We start from the raw sequence: 19,686 nt of genomic DNA, 5'->3' as shown, positions 1-19,686 counted from the left end.
GAGAGAGAGAGAGAGAGAGAGAGAGAGAGAGAGAGAGAGAGAGAGAGAGAGAGAGAGGGAGAGGGAGGGGGAGAGAGAGAGAGAGAGAGAGAGAGAAAGAGAGAGAGAGAGAGAGAGAGGAAGAAGAACATGTGCACAGGAAGTACAAAATGGATGAATAAATGATTGTATTGAGTACGCAGGAACATAACCAATAGTGTGTTAGGTCAGTGGTTCCCAACCTTTTCTGGATCAGGGCCCACATGAAATCTCGAAAGCGCTCAAAAGCAGCCCACCCATCTGACTACTTAACATTACATGATTGGGGGCCCACTTGCAATATCCTCACAGCCCACCAGTGGGCCCCGGTTGGGAATCACCGGTGTATAGCAGCATCAGTTCTAGAGCATTCTGTCTCTCTCTCCAAGGCACTATATATACTGTACGGGTTCAAGACTGCACTTAGGCGGCATGGGCTCCTTTTCTATGCACAGCACATATGGTCCTTTCTCTGCACTATTAGTATTCATTTATAACTGTAAGAGGGCTGCGGATTCATTTATAATTCCTAAGGTTAGATATTCATTAATCCTCATTACTATTAGTTCAACGGTGCACACGGGGGAGGACAGGTGTGAACCTCCAGGTGCCTGGAGCTCAGTCAGGTGAGAAATCTGTGAGCGTATCTGAGTGTGTGTGTGTGTGTGTGTGTGTGTGTGTGTGTGTGTGTGTGTGTGTGTGTGTGTGTGTGTGTGTGTGTGTGTGTGTGTGTGTGTGCGAGCGAGCGTGCGTGCGTGTCTGTGTGTTGTGCATCTCTGTCAACTCTTCCTTTTGTGCCTGCGTACCTAAAGTGTTATAATTCAGAATTATATGTTCATCTTGACTTTTTATTTTCAAACCCCATTCAGTTTTAATTTGTTTTTAAAGTGGGGTTTGGTAGTTTAGTTTCTTTTTTTAAATTAGTTTTAGTGTTCGTATTTCTTTTATTTATTTATTTTGTAATACAGGGGATTTGTCAGGGGTGAGCTGGCGTAAAACTGACACAGCTAAAACATTGAAAGATTTCATATCCACCCAAAATACTAGATTTACGCACAAAATAAATTGACAAAGACAAAAACTAAGGAAATTTTCTGATGATTTTAGTTTGTTTAAGTTACTCTAGTCTTTCTAAACACACAATACGATTTCAGGGCGTGGTCACATAAAACTATGGCTGCCGGCTGATAAACTCAGGTTGTGTGCGGCCGACAGTTTTTTGAAGCCAGTGCAATCTAAAAAACGGAGTAGCTTGCAGCACCTTCTGTCCCAATAACCAGTGACACACCTGTCACTCACTCTCGCTTTCACGCCCCTCCCTCCCCATAGCCGGTAGACTAGCAATCTCTTTGTCTGTAGCCCGGTTACTTCCAACTTTATTAGGCGGCCGCGGCTATCTTTATCAAACTAGATCTCAGATGTAAGTGTCTATAATGGACAGGCGGAGGGCCTTGCTTTATTGGAAGGGGAGATGCAACAGCAACAAGCTAAAGAAAGCAAGAAAATAAAAAGAGTTTGGGTTCATGAGATTCTCCAAAATAGGAGGAAACAAGAAGTGGATTACTGGCGACTTGTCAAGAGCTTCGCTTTGATGATGGACGGTTCAGATTATATTTTAGAGTGACGCAGAGCCAGTTTGACGAGCTCTTGGGACGGTCCGCCTTCGACTCACCCGATTGGACAGAGGGGGAAAAGCAGCGTCTGTCTCTAGAACGCATAAACGCAAGGTGTGCGCGGCACGCGGAAAGAAGCGCAAGCCCATCAAACCACGCCATTCCCATTGAAAAGCATTGGCAGAATCCACCCTCATAGGTAGAATTAAACTTTGGTGTGACTGCACCCTTAAGCTCCTTACACACCGGGGGCGTTTTTTTCATGCGAATAATACGTTTTTTTTTTTAAACGTATAAAGTCAATGCAAGCTTCCATGGAGCGAAAAAGCGAAAAAGCGAAGCGAAAAAGCGTCTTTTAATTATTCTGAACGAGTCCGAATTTTGCGTATATTCGCATAATCGCCGGTGTGTAATAATGACCTTTAGACATCTTTTGTAAAGCCTCGTTATTTATTTTTATTTCAGTTAGCACATTTTTTGATTTGTTATTTCATTAGTTTTCATTAATGATAACCTTGATGTGCACACTTGTCTGTGTGTGTGTGTGTGTGTGTGTGTGTGTGTGTGTGTGTGTGTGTGTGTGTGTGTGTGTGTGTGTGTGTGTGTGTGTGTGTGTCTGTGTCTGTGTCTGTGTCTGTGTCTGTGTCTGTGTGTGTGTGTGTGTGTGTGTGTGTGTGTGTGTGTGTGTGTGAGTGTGAGTGTGTGTGTGTGTGTGTGTGTGCGCGTGTGTGTGTGTATGAGCAGGAGAAAGAAAAGATAAGCTATGTGTGTGTGCAAGAATGCATGCGTGTGTGTGTTTGTGTGCCTGTACTGTATGTGTAGGAACATGCATGTGTGTCTCCATTTACACATGAGTGCACCTGCTGTTGTTGACATGAATGTTCTCAGTCTCCATTTGTAACCCTTACGCCTTGGTGACAGATATAGACACACAGCCTGACAGTCGGAGCCTTGTCAACATCCTTCTGATGTTGTATGTTGTGACACAGCTGTAACAGATACTACACAACAGATACTACACAACGATGGGGGTCATGCGTACGACTGCAGCGTGCATCAGATTACGCGGCACATCAGCAAGGTCAATGCAGATGCTGCGGACATGAGTCATGCTCCGTTTATAGTCTGTTGTACTGGCCGTAGCTGAGTAAGTACAATATGGCTGTGAGGGACTTGTAAGGTCGCTGATTTGACCCCCAGCTCGCCCAGTCTATGCATCGAATGTGTCCCAGAGCAAGACACTTGACACTTACAGTAACAGCTCCGATGCGCTCATCTGAGCCATCTGAGCAGCCATCAGCTGGGTGGATACAGACATTTCCCCTCCCTTGAGGACCAGTAAATATTCCCTTTCCCTTTCTGTTGATATGAAATGTTCAAACTCATGATACCCGTTTCATTCAAAGATTTCCTGATGCATCCACTTGCTAAGAGTGTTCTTTTGTTTCATTTTGGGGTTTGTGAGTGTGTGCTTGTTTATTACAATGCTTGTTAGGATTGTCGTTGGATAAGTTTGTCACAAACACAGAGTAATGTGTTTATTTATTTGGGCTAGATTAAACACAAAACAGTAAAGTAGCGAGTGCAATCCAGTAAATACATGGTAAAGAAACTAAAAAGAACTGGGAAATGAAAAATAAGCACAGACTTAAATGAATGAATAATAACAATGCTTAATAATACAGCTACTCACATGGTTTCCTCCCATTTGGGTACTAATGGCCCTGTTAAAGAACAGCCCACCCTCCCCATTTCCCCAATTCAGAAATGAAGAAAATGTGCTCCTCCGGTATCTTTTAGTTTTCAGAGTCCGAATCAGCTTTATTGTCACATCACAGGTTTACAGGTGCAACAAAGTGGGTGAAATTAGTTTTTTTTGCAAGCGCCATCGTTTTGTTATTTCCAGAATTTAGTGACCTTTGTTATTTCCAGGTTTTAGTGACCTAGAAAAGGTCATTCATGCTTTTATCTCCTCCACGTTTAGATGACTCCTACTCTCTTTTGTCCTGGATATGGTAACACAAAAACAAACAAAAAGCCACAATGCCAGCTGGTACACAAAGCAGCAGCGAGTCCTCTAAGTGGTGCTTAATTAGTGCGATCACTGGCCCATTTCCTCAGCCTCTTTCAATTGACTTCCATTTAGTTTCTCAATTGATTTCAAGTTCTTACTTATTACTTTGAAGTGCTGCACACGTCTTTCAGACTACCAACGCCCACACAATTTAACGCGATACATTGCTCATATACAGTAGCTGTTTACACCGACAAGTGCAATATTCCATACATTAAAGGGATAGTTCCCCAAAATGACTTTTTTTCCTATCGATTAGTCACCCCATGGAGATTGGAATTCATGGATATTTTTTTTGTTTTTGTCGCATTCCTAAGCGAATAATTTGATGACCGGCTGCCTAAAGGTCAGCTGGTCTACACATTAATAATTATCACAAATTTAGCAGCCTGGATCATAATTTTGATCCGGGCAGTTGTGCTGTTCGACCCTGCTGCTGTATTTCTCATCCTCCTAATTTTTCATCTTTTCTCCTCTTCCTCCCCAAATTGCCCCAGCCCCGACCAATTGCTGCTCAGCAGCAGCCATAATTATTCTGTGATTGCTTTTCTTTGTGATGAGAGACAGCGCGCTGCCAGGGCAAGCTCCTCACAAACTGTGAACGTAACTCGGGCCAGCCGATTCGGATTCTGCACAGCCTCGCTCGTAATTACATCTCGGACCTTTGAGCCGCCTTTGATGCAAATACACAGCACGTACAAACGGAGGCGGAACTTTGACCATTCTTAAGTCTAGACGGAGGAATAGAAGGACGATCAGAGCCTTGCCATCAGGGCCAATTAGACTCGGGAACAATCCGCCTCCGGGCGCTTAAGGAAGCAAATCAGTACCCGTCTTTAAAAAGGAACTCTGTAAAACACATCTCCACCGACTGATGTAATAGTGTTTTCTATTCTCATCACGCAGCTCTGAATGGACCCGCAATTTAATTACCCGCAAATTAACACTCAGGATTTTATTACGTGGGCTTGTGTTTTTATTGTACTGTAGTTTCATCATCGTCTTTATTCCCTGCGTGTTTTTGTATGCTACGCATTGCTTTCTTGCATGCATTATTTTATGTATTTTAACATGCACTGCCAAAAGGTAGAGCCAAGTAAGGATACCTGAATGTTTTCATTGCCTGTGAAGCACTTTATACATCTTGCAAGCAAGAGTTACATAAAGTTTCTCTCTCTCTCTCTCACCTTTCTCACAGGTGTCTCCTCCATAGCTGGGTAGACAGAGGCAGATGAATGAGTCAACCTTGTCAATGCAGGTGCCTCCGTTATCACATGGATCAGACTGGCAGTCATCGACATCTGAGAAACAAAACAAAAAAACAGGAGAAAAGCACAGCTTATTATGACAAAAACATTTGAATAAGGACTGCTCAAAAATTACTGCAGTTAGTGGGAGGCTTTCACCGCCAAGTCCAAGACAAGCATTTATTAAAATGAATTGATTTTCAGCCCTGGTCATAAATTAAAACTGTGAAACGCATCGGCGTGGGCCAATGCGAGACAGTCAGGCACAGCTTGTTCCAACTCAGGAAGTGTAATAGCTCAAATTGGGTGTAAGAATCGAGATGCTCCGTTCTCGTTTGCATTTCTCCTGACTTATCATCATTCTATCACAAAACAGGACAGTGTTTTGTGGCTTAATATAGGATCCTCATTATGCCTCCATGGAGTTTAAGGTCTGCTAGACAGCCATCTATTTCTCTCTTCCTCTCTTTCTCTCTCTCTCTTTGCTTTGCTTTTCTTTGTTGTAATTCTTTTGCTCTTAGGGCTAATTTATGCTTTGCCGCACGACCGCGTTGCTCAATGAAAATAACTGGTTTTCAACCGGCTTTCAACACGTCGTGTCTTGGCCACGTGACGAAGTTTAAATTAAGCTTTAACTCCGTGAGCGAGGTTGCAGTGAAAGCAGAGTGACACTCTTAAATGACACAGAAATTATGAAGCATCTAGTTTGGCCAGTTGAAGAATGGTATGTTTTGGCTTTTGTTAACAACCATTTCCATTCATCCTGGTCTGGTGGTGGCCCAGCTATTTCCTTTTTAACCATTAAAGTCTGTCAGCAGAATGGATTTGTTCGCCATTTAATCTGTTTACATTGTTTATTTTACAATATCCGATAACAACACATTAAAAGTCACAGAAACAACACAAGGATGGACACTTTTAAAGAAGCTCAGCCTTAAGGGTTACTTAAGTAAGTATCTGATCTAGAAGCTCACAATGCCTCGCATTGCTGCACATTGTGAGCTTGTAGATCAGATACTTTCCCCACATTTTTGGCGTGCAACTCCCGTCATCCGGCGGATTATAAATTAAGCTTAACGCTGAGTGACAGCGAAGAGCTTAAAAAGCACTAGGCACATAGAATTAACATGGCCGATAGGCCCCTTATCCAAGTCAATGACAACACTTTGGACCACAGAGCTCCGTTATTTCAGCCCAGGGGGACCAGGTCGTTTGATTGACAGTCTCTTTGTTCAAAGTAAGAGGTAGTCTAGTAGTCCAGTGGTTTTCAAACCCTTTTCACATCAAGGTCCATTATTTATTCTGCATTTGAGCCACCATTTACGGGTCTGCAACTCTGAGAGTACACAAATGGAACTAAATGGACCCGTTCATCAAAGTGCAAGTCCTCGAAATTGAAAAGGTTGGAGAACCAGTGTCCATGCTGAGCAGGTTGGTGCCTTGCATGGTCGCCTCAGGGCCATATAAGGAGAATTACGTCACCTCCGTCGTTCTCTTCATCGGGCCAGTCTTCGACAGAACCTTCTATTAGTGAATAGCGACACAGCCCTGAACCTGGAAGTTTACTGAATGCACTGTGTATGAGCGTTTGTCACTATTTCGAGGTTTACATGAACCACGTGACCGGCTCTGTTTTCTGCCCCCCACCGAGGTGACACAACTCTCTAATACAAGGCTCTGAGTCGCCTGTGACATCGTCTGTGTGTGAATGTGTGTGTGTTTGTGGGTGAATGCAATGCACATCGAAATGTGCTTTGGGAAAAATTGCACGGTAGAAATGCAGAGCATTTATGTGGTGGGACGCTCACATTCTGTTCAGGGCAGGAAAGTGACATGATTAGGGGATCATCGCCTCTGTGCTGAGGGCTGCTTCAAACGTTTAACCCATGTCATGATTCAGATTTCTTTGGCTATCAAAAAAATATCAGATTTACAAGCTCAAAGTGCGGCACTCGTTGCCGCGCTATGAGCTTGTAAATCTGATATATTTTTTATATTTTTTTGAAATTTGCTATTTTTGGAAAGAAATCCTGAAAATCTCTGCTTCTGGGGGTCCCTGGAACAAAATATGTTGAGATGGGGGGGGGGGGGGGGGGGGGAACCACTGATATTATAGCAACAACATAATGCACATGAAAATTCGTCGTTCTGGTCAATAGAGACAGACTGGCCTACCTCGTGCAGTGATGGCATGATGGGCTTCACTTCACATCATGATAGCAGGGTTTGTGATTATAGATTACAGATGATAGAATCCCCATTTAGGGTTGTATGTCAACATCATGGAACTTGAAAATGCCATACCATATCTCACAGGCTTTCAAAGAGGGGGGCCACAATTGGCCAATTGGAAAGCAAATGTAAAATGAAAGGAAAAAACATATCTATATATAAAACATGTAATTTTACGCATTAAAATGCTCACAAAATGTCCCGTTGCGACTTTTTGTGAGCTTGTAGACGGGTTATTTTAACTATTTACATTTTTACATTTTTAAGCCATTTCGCAATAGAGGGTAAATGTTTAGGAAGTTTGGGAACCCATGAGAGATCTTACCAACTGACCTCTCATCTCAACCTATATAGCATGACGCAGAACGGCCGGTCGACCCCTCACCTCGCTGCCCTTCACTTCACCTTCCACCCTGCACCCACACCACTCCCCATCCAAACAGCACAAAGAAAGGAGATCTGATCCTCTCCTCCACCTCATCCATTATGCAGGGCGAGAAGCTGCTCCTCAGAGACGACGAGAATTTTTTAGCAAAATCCATAACACGGCTCGGCTCCTCGTCCGTCCCCCGCGCATCAGCTGCTGTCAGCGCGTCTGTCTTTATCAGTGTGTCTGTCTGTCTGTCTGTCGCTCACAACGCTGCTGTTTCAGTGGCACTACGCCTCCGTTCATCGCTCCCCTCTCACCTCCCTTGTCATCTTTGATGAACCTCCCACCATCCCTCCTCCCTGCTGTGCTGTGCTGGGCTGCCTGTGTCAGAAAGGCAGGATAAAGTGCCAAACACGACGCTGCTGCTTTGACGTTCCTCCTCCCGCGCGAGTCACGTCGGGGAAACGTGGCCTAAATTTGGCAAAGCCCAGAAATATGCTGCTCACTGCTGGGAGCTAGAGATGCCTCTGACCTTTTGACAGAGAACCGGTGTGACAGAGACATACAGAGAGAGAGAGAGAGAGAGAGAGAGAGAGAGAGAGAGAGAGAGAGAGAGAGAGAGAGAGAGAGAGAGTGAAGATGGGAAAGTAACTTGGGCTGCATCGATTATTTTCTTAGCGATTAGCTAAGATGTTATCGATGATTTTTCGAATTGTCAAGAAGCGCTATTTAAAAAGAAATGTTTTAGATATATTTTTGGGCTTTTATGCCTTTATTTGACACGACGGTAGGCTGACAGGATATGGGGAGAGAGAAGGGGAGTGACATGCAGCAAAGGCCGACGGGAGTCAAACGCGCGACGCTCTGTCAGGCTACATTGAGCCTAGGTGCAACGAATCAACGCAAAATAATTTTAATTGTTTTCTTTATAATCAACTAGATGGAATAGTCTGATTGACCACATAAGCCCTATTTCATATATCACCGTACAAAAATGTCACATCAAAATTTAAATGTATTCCCCCAAAATCGACTATTTCTTTATAGTCAACTAAATGGATATGTTGGAATAACTGTTGCACCTCTAATAAAGACAGAGAGAGATGGTAGAGAAACGAGAGAGAGTAGGACAGAGTGTTGAGTGCAGACTGTGTTGTCATTAGGGACAGACTTTCCATCACTGTCTGCCTGACCTGTGTGTGTGTGTGTGTGTGTGTGTGTGTGTGTGTGTGTGTGTGTGTGTGTGTGTGTGTGTGTGTGTGTGTGTGTGTGTGTGTGTGTGTGTGTGTGTGTGTGTGTGTGTGTGTGTGTGTGTGTGTGTGTGTGTGTGTGTGTGTGTGTGTTGTCATTCACATTGTCCTGACTTTGTCCTACCCTCATGTCCGTCCCAAAATTATTGGAGCTCTCAGAGTATAAAGATCATACTGATGGTTTTGCATGTTTAGCCCATTGGCTATGAGTCATGGTGTACTTGACATTTACTGCCAACCATTTTCCAAAGCATGCTGCGGTTTATTAATTCTGGAACATTTCCCCAGTTGCCCATATTGTGTTTAATTCCAACCAGGTGGCGGCAGTCAATGTAGGCTAGAGGAGGCTAAGCCTTCCCTTAATGTACTGCTGACAATTGTGTACATAGATAGAGATGGGCTATGCCTTGCTTACGGTATTATTGTGTGTTACTGCCGCTGCAGTCACTTGGGAACAATCAGGAGACAGGTGGGGACTGTATGGAATTCAGAACCATGGACAGTGCTCTTTGCTGTGCGCACGATCCTATATTAAAATTGGCTAATGAGAGGACCGGCCGGCTGGAGGACCACGTCATCATGTCATTAAGACTTAGCCATAAGAGTTCCCAATGCAGCTACGCCCAAATATGGAGTGTGTGTTGTCTAACCTCCATGTGTTGTCATGGCATCAGGCGCAATCAAATCAGTCAGCTCCATATATGGGCACAAAAGGGGGCATGCCCACATATGGGCATATACTGATGACATCAGCGATATCCATATATGGGCATAAAGAAGGGACATGGACAGATACAGAGATCTCCATATACAGTATGAGCATATCGTAGCATACTGCTTCATACTGCATTTATGCATTTTGATGTTTGATAATTTCTGTGCCAGTCCTTTATAGTGCTCAGGCTTAGATTTTTATATTAAGAAAATAGGAAGTAGATGTGTCAGTGTGTTCTATGCACGGATCATTGGTATGGAGGCATATTTTTGGAGGCAGGCTGGCAAGGTGAAGTGTTCGTATGAATGAAAGGTTTTGGCTTTTGGGATGATAAGAGCACAAGCTCTTTTGCTGTGTTTGAAGTGGATGAAGTTGGAGAAGATGGAAGATGGACAAAATCCAGGGGAATTATTTTTTTGGTTTATAAGGACAACATTCACTCAAGACCCAGAAATAGTTACAAATGGATGGTTTGCGATGAAAACCATCAGAACTCAGAACTCATCTTGTATGTTCATGCGCCACAGAAATGTAACAATGTAGCTTTTGGCAAGCTACCCGTACTCACATGGTGGAAAAATAAATTGCTGAACTATTTGAAAGCTACATTCTGAAAGTAGTTAGAAGTAGAGAAGTAGTAGAAGTAGACAACATTTCTGGCTGTTTTGTTTGTACTATGAAAAGGTCTTTATACTTGTACTTTTGAAACTTAAATACAATTTAACACCAGATACTTTACTTTAACTTGAGTACATATGAAGTGAGGTGTATTTTCTTATGGGTGACTTACCGGTACTCACCAAAGATGACATTTACCCACATTTGGGTTCATGTAGCAGTGTTTTGACTGCAAATGCAGTACTGATTATAAAGTATTATGATCAGATTACAATGCCTTATAAGTATGTGTATAATGCATTATACACATGGGATGCATAGCAAGTGCTACCGTTTATTTTCTCTAGCACCTTAAAAGACCTGGAACGCATCTGTGTCACTTTAGATTTCTTTGGCTTTTAAAAAATAGCAGATCTACAAGCTCATAGCGTGGCACTCGGTGCCGCGCAATGAGCTTGTAGATCTGCTATTTTTGAAAAATCTTGAAAACATTTTTTTTTATTTTTTTTCAAAAAACAGTTTAGAAAACATTTTTAAGAATTGCCTCAGGTCTTAATGGGTTAACTAACATCCATAAGTATATCATGCACAGTATAGGTCTGCTGCTATGCTCACGTATCTTATCTCAGGTACCATGTGTAAATATGTAGATCATTTGCGAGACATTCAAAATGGTCATCCTGTACAACAAACCATCCAATAATAATGAATTAATTAATAGTTAAATGTATTTTTACATTGGAATATGGAATGTGTTCCAGGGGCCACAAGAAAGCTCCGCTGGGGCCGGATTTGGCCTGCGGACCACCAGTTGATTATCATTGCTCTAGTATTAAAAAAGAGTAGGTTACTGTAAATGAAACAGACAGACAGACAGACAGACAGACAGACAGACAGACAGACAGGCGGACAGAACGCGACACATAAGTCGATTAGTTCGATTTCTTAGCTTGCATGCTTTTCGTGGCTGAACTTTTGGCCCTAATTCCATTCTTCCCCATTGTAACAATCCACTGACAGTAGAGGAACAAGGGAAGAGATACAGGGGAGGCAGAGAGAGAGAGAGAGAGAGAGAGGGGGGGGGGGGGCTGCAAACCGCAAAAAGCTGTTTCTACACTCCTCCCTCTGCTGACTTTGACAGAGATTGGAGAATAAATTGTACTATGATTGTGAAAATTAAATGATCGATTGACACGCTGAATGAGCATTAAGTATCACTGTCCTCAAATATGAAACAAATACATACTAAAAAGAAGAATGCACGTTTGAGAATCATTCAAAACAATGCATTACACTTTAACTAAACCTGTTACATTTCTTAATTTCTTAAAAATCTGATATTTTGGCAACTAAAACTAGACTAAATCTAAAATATTTCTGATTACTAAAATGTAACTAAAACCAAATGGAATTTTACTCAAAAGACTATGACTAAAACAAAAATCGACGTGTTGGACATTACCAGTAGAGATTAATTTTATTATTTTTCTTCCTTGGAAATGTCAAATGACAAACTCTGTACATGGCTTAATGACCGAAATAAACTATTCATATCATAATATACAGTACATAGAGAGTCTGGTGGAGTCAACATTTCGCTGCACATGATATGAATATTTAGCAAGTAAGGTCTTTGGATCTTGATACTGTATCTGTTTATACAGGACCTTGTGTACAGTAACGCTGGAACAGTCAGCTATTTTTGCAGTTGACAAAGCCAGGTCAGTGAAAAAGGCCAGCCAGGCTTGGAAAGAAGACAAGCGCGGTTGACCGTGAAGGGCTACAACCCACGCCTATAGCCCTGAGAACCTGGCCTCCGGCCTCAGCCTCTGTGTACCTCCTGTCTCGCTGTGATGGAGAGCCCTGACCTTTGACCTGCTGTACCAATAAGCACTCCAATAGCCTTGTATGGATGGACACGCTCTGATGCCATGTCTGACAACGTTACGTTTGACGTGAGTGTGTGTCTGCATTTGCAGACCTGCATTCGCATCTGTGTGTGTGTGTGTGTGTGTGCTCGTACAACTGTACAGTATGTGTGTCACGTGTGAGTGCATGTATTTGAGTTCAACCCTACACACACACACAGTAAAAACCCTCAGTGAACTGTGAATTCATCCATTTGTAACTCAGAGAGTGTACAAATGGAACCGAATGGATCATACGGGTCCATTTGTTTCCATTTGTACACTCTTTGTGTTCAAGTCCACATGTCCCATGGTGTTTTTTAAATCCTCAGAAAAATCAACTCTGTCCAATAAATATGTATGTCAAGGATCCCCCCCTAAAAAATAAGTGTACCTAATGGAGCTTAACAGTAATCTTTGCTCAATCTTTTCCCTAATTTCATATTCCATATCTTATGAATTATGCATACATTAGATCCTCCAGAACTTCGCTAGCCAATGATTATCCACAGAGATAATCCACCGAATTCACCGTGTCGAAAACAACAAACCTCAGGGTGACAGGAACAACAGTGGTGTCGGGCTACGGGGGAGCGCTTTTTTTTGTGTGTCCCTGCATACTTTATTGCCTTATTGACTAAAGCTTCATTTAGTCAAGCTCTGTTTTGGCATTCGGTGGGTGATGTCGCCCCATGTCTGAGTTGAGTGCCCTGCGCCGGTCAGTGAGTGCTAGTCTGAAAACTCAATTTTTGTAGACAAATCTACATTCACCCATTAAGACCTGAGGCCGATTCCACAAATGTCTTCTAAATCCTTACAGGTTTTTGAAAAACTTAAGTTGCGTCAGTGGTTCTCAAACTTTTTCATGTCAAGGACCCCCAAAATTATATCTATTTGGTCGCCAACCTCCATCTCAAAACATTTTGTTCCAGGGACCTCCAGAAGCAAAGAATTGAGTAAAACCCTTTTGGGGTTCTTGTTGCTATGTACAGTATATAGCAACATACATTTTGTTGTAATGTTTGAATAAATATTCAAAGTTTTTCAGAAAACAGGATTTAGAAGGCGTAAGTAAGCTTCAAAAAGACATTAACCAAACAACAAACGCGATTTGTGGGACTTTAATACTCACCAATCTCACAGTTCTCTCCAGTGTATCCCTGTGGACAGTAGCAGCTGTACCCTGTTCCCTGCGGGAGGCACTTTCCTCCATGCAGACAGGGGTTGGTCACGCAAGGCTCCACTTCCACTGAAAAGAGGGGAATGAGTTCATTACAGTGCTTCTCAAACATTTCCATGTCAATTAAGGAAACCCCCAAATTGATATGTATTTGGCCACGGACCTCCATTTAAAAACTATTTTGTGCCATGGACCTGCTATGAGAGATTTGTCAACATTTGTCAAGATCTTTCTAAAATAACCGATTGTATTTTATAAGGCTCAAGTGTTTAAACTCTTCCTCATTTTTCTGAGGACCCCTTGGAACTTCCACAAGGACCCCCAATGGGGGTCCCCAGACCCCACTTAATCACTTATTTAGGGGACCACATGAGCCAATAGCTTATCCTTTTTAGTCTATTTAGTTCTGTGGACAAAAGAGCACACATACACAAATGAATAAATAGCTAACCGTTGTTAATCGCAACATCCTTTTTACACCGAAAAACAAACAAACAGCTGAGCAGCCAAAAGGTTTGATCATAGCACACGTACAGTATCCATTTCACTCTCTCTCACACACGCACGCACACACACACACACACACACACACACACACACACACACTCGCGCACACACAGAGTCTCCTTTGAAAGGGGATCACAAGCCCAAAACGCCCCAACAACCATCTCCATCCACCTCTCATGCAGTCCACCGTCGCCATGGTTACCGTATGAAAAGCGAAGCTCTGTGGCTCTCTCCGCTAGCAGCAGCAGCAGCGGTATAAGTGGGCAGTGAGGGGGAACCACCCCGCGGCGCGCTCGGGTCCGTCCCCCCGCTAATTCACCGGTGGACTCGGTTTCGTAACGAGCGTGTGTGTGTGGTCTCTCTCCTAAAGACCCGCGAATTTCCATATCAATGGACGGGATCCCCTGAGCCGCTCGTTATGTCACCTTTAAGGGTCTTTGAAAAAGGAAAAAAACCTGCCACTCGCTCACCCTGACCACAAAAGCTCTGCCGTGGGAGTCTTTGTTCGTGGGGATGTGCGTGCAAGGTCGGATTTATACTTAGCTGTGCACGGGTGACACAGGGCGATATTTAGACACCTTAATGTCTAAATGTCATGTACGGTATTTACCGCTGGTGCAAATGTTCATGCACCTTACCTCTAACCTCCTGCAAATGCTGTACCAGATAGATATGCTTTGTGTGCGTAGATATCTTCGTTTTTTATTTTTCCTCCCTTCTTTCTCCTTGCTCCCCTCTTCTTTTTTATTTTCTCTCTCTTTGTGGAAAAAACTAAAACTATGGAGCTTGCACAAAAAGGAATTTCACCCACTGTTTTATACCTGTAAACCTGTGATGTGACAATTAAAGCTGATTCTGGGTGGTGCACACCACAAAATAGCCGATCTACAAAGCTCACGAGATTGTAGATCGGCTATTTTCGCAGGTAACTCAGGCTTTTAGGTTGAAAGAGCACACACGCATGGACGTGCGCGCGCGTGTGTGTGTTTGCGAATATTTACTCGACCACACACAGAGAGAGAAAATCAATAGCGTGGCTATGATCAGGCCCCGAAAGTAGATTCTGCCCACATCAGCAGATGTCTTCAGTCAGCTAAACATCCTTCTGATTATCATCACACAGCAAAGATACCCAGCGATAATGGCACTCAGAGGGTGCAGACATGGACCCGCTAAGGGTAGATGAACACTCTGTGTGCCTGATTGCAGCGCTACCGGGGGAACAAGATGTGAACATTGGGAGGAAAGTAATAACACTGAAGGGTTTCTATCTTGAGGTACTGCCTGTCTGGATCGCTCACTTCCACTCTATTAGTTTGCAAAGCGCTACAGTCGAGAGAGAGAGAGTTGGAGAGCCAGTTCCTCCGCCCGCCCGGTGGTTTAGTATTCTGCTGAAGTCAGGCGCTTCAGGCCGGCGACGCGTTACGTTTATTACTGTTGTAACGTGACTCGGTTTTGGTTAAAGCGCACCTGCATGGAATGTATCAGTCAAGGTCAAGTCATACTGTGTGGATGCATGAGCGCATGCGTGCATGTGAAAATATGTGAATAATTATGTGAAAATATGTGCATATTGTGTGTGAGTGTATTTGTATGTTACGTTTGTTTTGCGTGTGTGTTTGCTTATATGTGTCTGTGTGTGTGTGTGTGTCTGTGTCTGTGTGTGTGTGTGTGTGTGTGTGTGTGTGTGTGTGTGTGTGTGTGTGTGTGTGTGCGTGTGTGTGTGTGTGTGCGCGTGTGCGCGCGCATGCCTGTGTGTGCATGTGTGCATGTGAAAAGATAAACCTGGTGTGACTGGCCGTTCATTAAAGCGAGTGGCACAGAAAAATCAATAAGCTATAGAACGAGGTGACAGAGTTGACGGTACTTGGCTGTGTAGAATGAGGTGACAGAGTTGACGGTACTTGGCTGTGTAGAATGAGGTGACAGAGTTGACGGTACCTGGCTGTGTAGAATGAGGTGACAGAGTTGACGGTACTTGGCTGTGTAGAATGAGGTGAAAGAGGGGGCGGTGCCTGGCTGCGTAGAATGAGGTGACAGAGTTGACGGTACTTGGCTGTGTAGAATGAGGTGACAGAGTTGACGGTACTTGGCTGTGTAGAATGAGGTGACAGAGTTGACGGTACCTGGCTGTGTAGAATGAGGTGACAGAGTTGACGGTACTTGGCTGTGTAGAATGAGGTGAAAGAGGGGGCGGTGCCTGGCTGTGTAGAATGAGGTGAAAGAGGGGGCGGTGCCTGGCTGTGTAGAATGAGGTGAAAGAGGGGGCGGTGCCTGGCTGTGTAGAATGAGGTGAAAGAGGGGGCGGTGCCTGGCTGTGTAGAATGAGGTGACAGAGTTGACGGTACCTGGCTGTGTAGAACGAATGAGGTGCAGAGGGGACGGTGCCTGTCTGTGCACAACGAATGACACAACGACCCGGCAGTAGCCAGACCCAGCTTAACTGAGCTGAATTTATGTTTTGTCGTGTGACGACGTCGCTCTGTCATGCTCTGTGTCACTCCATGCTGCTCTGTCACTCTGTGTCGCTCTGAGTCGCTCTGCACTCTGTTACTCTGTCACTCTATGTTACTCTGCATCACTCTGTGTATCTCTGTGTCACTCTGTTATTCTTTATCACTCTGTGACGCTCTGAGTCCCTCTGTATCACTCTGTTACTCTGTATCACTCCATTTTACTCTGTATCACTCTATGTTACGTTGTATCACTCTGTGTTGCTTTGTCCTGCTACGTTGCTCTGTCGCTTGCCCAGAAGAGCAGATCTACAGTACAAGCTCACGAATCGCAATGTGCTGCGTCATGAGCTTGTAGATCATCATTTGTTCAGCAAGCTACACCATTGTACAACAAATTATAGATCAGGCTTCAGAGGCAGGACTCTACATTATAATTCTCTCCAGTAAAGGGCAGCCAAGGCAGGGACAGAGGGAATATATACTGGAGCCTGCGGCAGTGTGAATGTGAACCCAAAGCGGTCGATGTTTGTGTTGCTACCAGGGCGAGAGATCAAGAGAGATAGAGAGGATGTCAGAGGAAGAGGGGAGGAATGAACAGAAGAAATAGAATGGTAGCATAAAGGAATAAATGAAGAAAGACTGTGAACCAAATAGGTAAGACTGTGTGTGTGTGGTGTGTGTGTGTGTGTGTGTGTGTGTGTGTGTGTGTGTGTGTGTGTGTGTGTGTGTGTGTGTGTGTGTGATGTATAGATAGAATGAGTAACGTCGCCAAGGGCCCTGGAGGATTGCAGAGCCAGCATGGGGCCCCTTTCTCCTCCATTCTCTCATTGATTGGACAGCCTGATGAGGTGCTCTGTGACCCAGTCAGCAGAGCAAACACTGAAACACCAACATACCAAGCCAGGGACAGAGAGAGAGAGAGAGAGAGAGAGAGAGAGAGAGAGAGAGAGAGAGAGAGAGAGAGAGAGAGAGAGAGAGAGAGAATGACAAAGAGAGAGAGAGAGACAAGAGAGAGAGAGAGAGAGATAGAGAGAGAGAGAGAGAGAGAGAGAGAGAGAGAGAGAGAGAGAGAGAGAGAGAGAGAGAGAGAGAGAGAGAGAGAGAGAGAGACAGAGACAGAGACAGAGACAGAGACAGAGACAGACAGACAGACAGACAGACAGACAGACAGACAGACAGACAGACAGACAGACAGACAGGCACAGACCGATACAAAGAGAGAAAGAGTGAGAAGAAAGAAAAAGAAAGATATATAGAGAAAGAAAGAGAGACAGAGAGAGAAAGAGAGCGAAAGAGAGAGCGAGAAGATAGAGAGAGAAAGAGAGCCTGTGGTAGAGGAGAGAGAGGATGTCTAAAGCGAAGATCAATTATCAAGATCTAATCTCCTGTGAACTGCTCGATCGACTTCCGATGCTCCAGTCGCGATTTGATCAATGCCATCGCTATGTTTGTTTGTTTGTGTGTGTGTGTGTGTGTGTGTGTGTGTGTGTGTGTGTGTGTGTGTGTGTGTGTGTGTGTGTGTGTGTGTGTTTATTAGGATCCCTATTAGCTTTTGCTATGACAAAAGCTAGTCTTCCTGGGGTCCGACACAGAATAACATTTCAACAAAACAGCTGAATGAGAGAGAGAGAGAGAGTAAGATCATGTGTTTGGTTGTGTAATGAATAACATGTTAATACTAGCTAGCGTTGTGCAAGACCTTGTGACTCCAGGGTCCTCTACGGTCAATCGATCAATCAGCTCTTATATAAATCAGCCTCCCAGGTACTAGTCATTAGCTCCCTGCTGTTACACATTGCAGCAATCTGCGCTTCAGCGCCTCCTAGTCAACATCTCAATCAGCCGCCCCCCCTCCGCACACACCACTCGTGGACAGTAACTAAGTACATTTACTTGAGTACTGTACTGTAAAAGTACATGTTTTGAGTAGTTTATTTATTTATGTTATTACATTATTTTGACATGACATTTCGAATAAAGATATTGTACTTTTGACTACACTACATTTCTAGGAAGGGACTCTATACCAAACTTACAACAATATATTATGAATTAACCGCTTAAGCCCTATTTCAAATATCTGCAACGCGTTGTGAGTTTGTTTTATTTTTGATTGAACACTTTGCTAAAAGGATACAAAAAAGCTTGTTTCCATTGTGGTCCATTGTTGTGTGTCCATTACATTTTTAGGGGAACTGTTCAAAATGTCAATACAGCAACGCATCGACATGAACAAGGAACATGTACTTCGTAATTTGTACGTTCAAACACTCGAGTATTTACTTGAGTACACGTATTAACTTTGCCACCATGCACTGGAATCAGCCATCCCCATCCCCTCTGCAAACACCACACAACTGCTCGCCAAGCGGAGCAAAGAAATAAATCACCATAGTAATGCGATGATAGCGTGATGCCCGGAGGGGGGCTCCCTCTGCCCTGCATGCCTGCCTGGCGAGAGGATGCATCCCATTCGGACTCTCATTATCACGGAGAGAAAAATAAATCACAGTAAACCTGGGCGGCCCAGTGATGCAGGCCAGCCGGGGAGCCTGGCTGCGCTGAGCCTGCGATGTTATGATTTGATGTGAATCTAATCTACAGAGAGAGCTATGTAACTGTATGGAGATGTGAGCGTGTGGTCTGCCCATCCTTGTGGGAATACTGTACAGATAGAGGCTGCAACACAAGGCATCGTGGCTGTGAGATCAAACTGAATTATCTAAGTAAAATCCGCTAGCGGGCAAAGTCAGGAGAGGAGACAGCATGAAGGATAATGTTTCTAATCATTCAAATGTGTTTGATTTGAATGTACACGGCAAAATCCTCAATGCAATTTATTCATCCGTGAATTACCCGTGTAGTACGGTATGTAGAATATGCAGGCAGTATATAGATTGTTATGTACTGGGTAGTTTTGTTGTTTGCTATGGCGGGGGCTTTCGTGAATCCCCCCTGCCGCTCTGCAGTGGGATCAAAGTGCTGTCACCAGAGCTTGGCAGAGCACACAGAATTATTTTGTCACGTTTCAGATTTGCGTTAGCCAGAGTGACAAGATGGTACACACAGGCAACACGCCTAGGTTACAGAACGTTAGCAAATGTTGGGGTTTAAAAAAAAAAGCAAAAAACAAAGTTACGAGTTGCCTGCTACAGGGATTCCCAAACTGTGGTGGGTGCACCCCCAAAACAATATGTTAATAGAGCGGTAAAACACAACGTTTCGGCCTCTACGGCCTTCGTCAGGTATACTGAACAGTGCATAAAAAGGCAGGTATATAAAGGGAATAGTGGGCATGTCTCCATGAATGGAGACACCCGGGGACAATGCCCCAATCTGGAGTTGGAACTGACCACAGATCAGACAATGAAGTTACAAATACAGTCTGCGTCAGGGTGAGCATGATACGCAAGCCATTGTTCCTATATGGCCATCAGGAAAATAATTATATATATTTGCCTCTTACACAGCCCTGGGTAGGTCACCTGGCCTGGCAGAG

General features: G+C 43.9%; 1 protein-coding gene across 1 annotated transcript in view; it reads right to left on the bottom strand.

Annotated features, from left to right (window-relative positions):
- The window catches only part of LOC308093361 (neurocan core protein-like), a gene marked incomplete at both ends in the record, with an annotated part of 80,037 nt that overhangs the window by 8,879 nt on the left and 51,472 nt on the right, over positions 1-19,686 (bottom strand). The window contains 2 exon segments of the mRNA XM_080439696.1: positions 4,893-5,006; positions 13,177-13,293. Coding sequence (XP_080295822.1) covers positions 4,893-5,006; positions 13,177-13,293 — 231 coding nt within the window.

The sequence above is a fragment of the Gymnoscopelus braueri genome (assembly GCF_963280865.1).
Source record: "Gymnoscopelus braueri genome assembly, chromosome: 10".
Lineage (NCBI taxonomy): Eukaryota > Metazoa > Chordata > Actinopteri > Myctophiformes > Myctophidae > Gymnoscopelus > Gymnoscopelus braueri.
The sequence above is the reverse complement of the archived record's forward strand: the minus strand, read 5'-3'. Positions and strand labels throughout refer to the sequence as shown.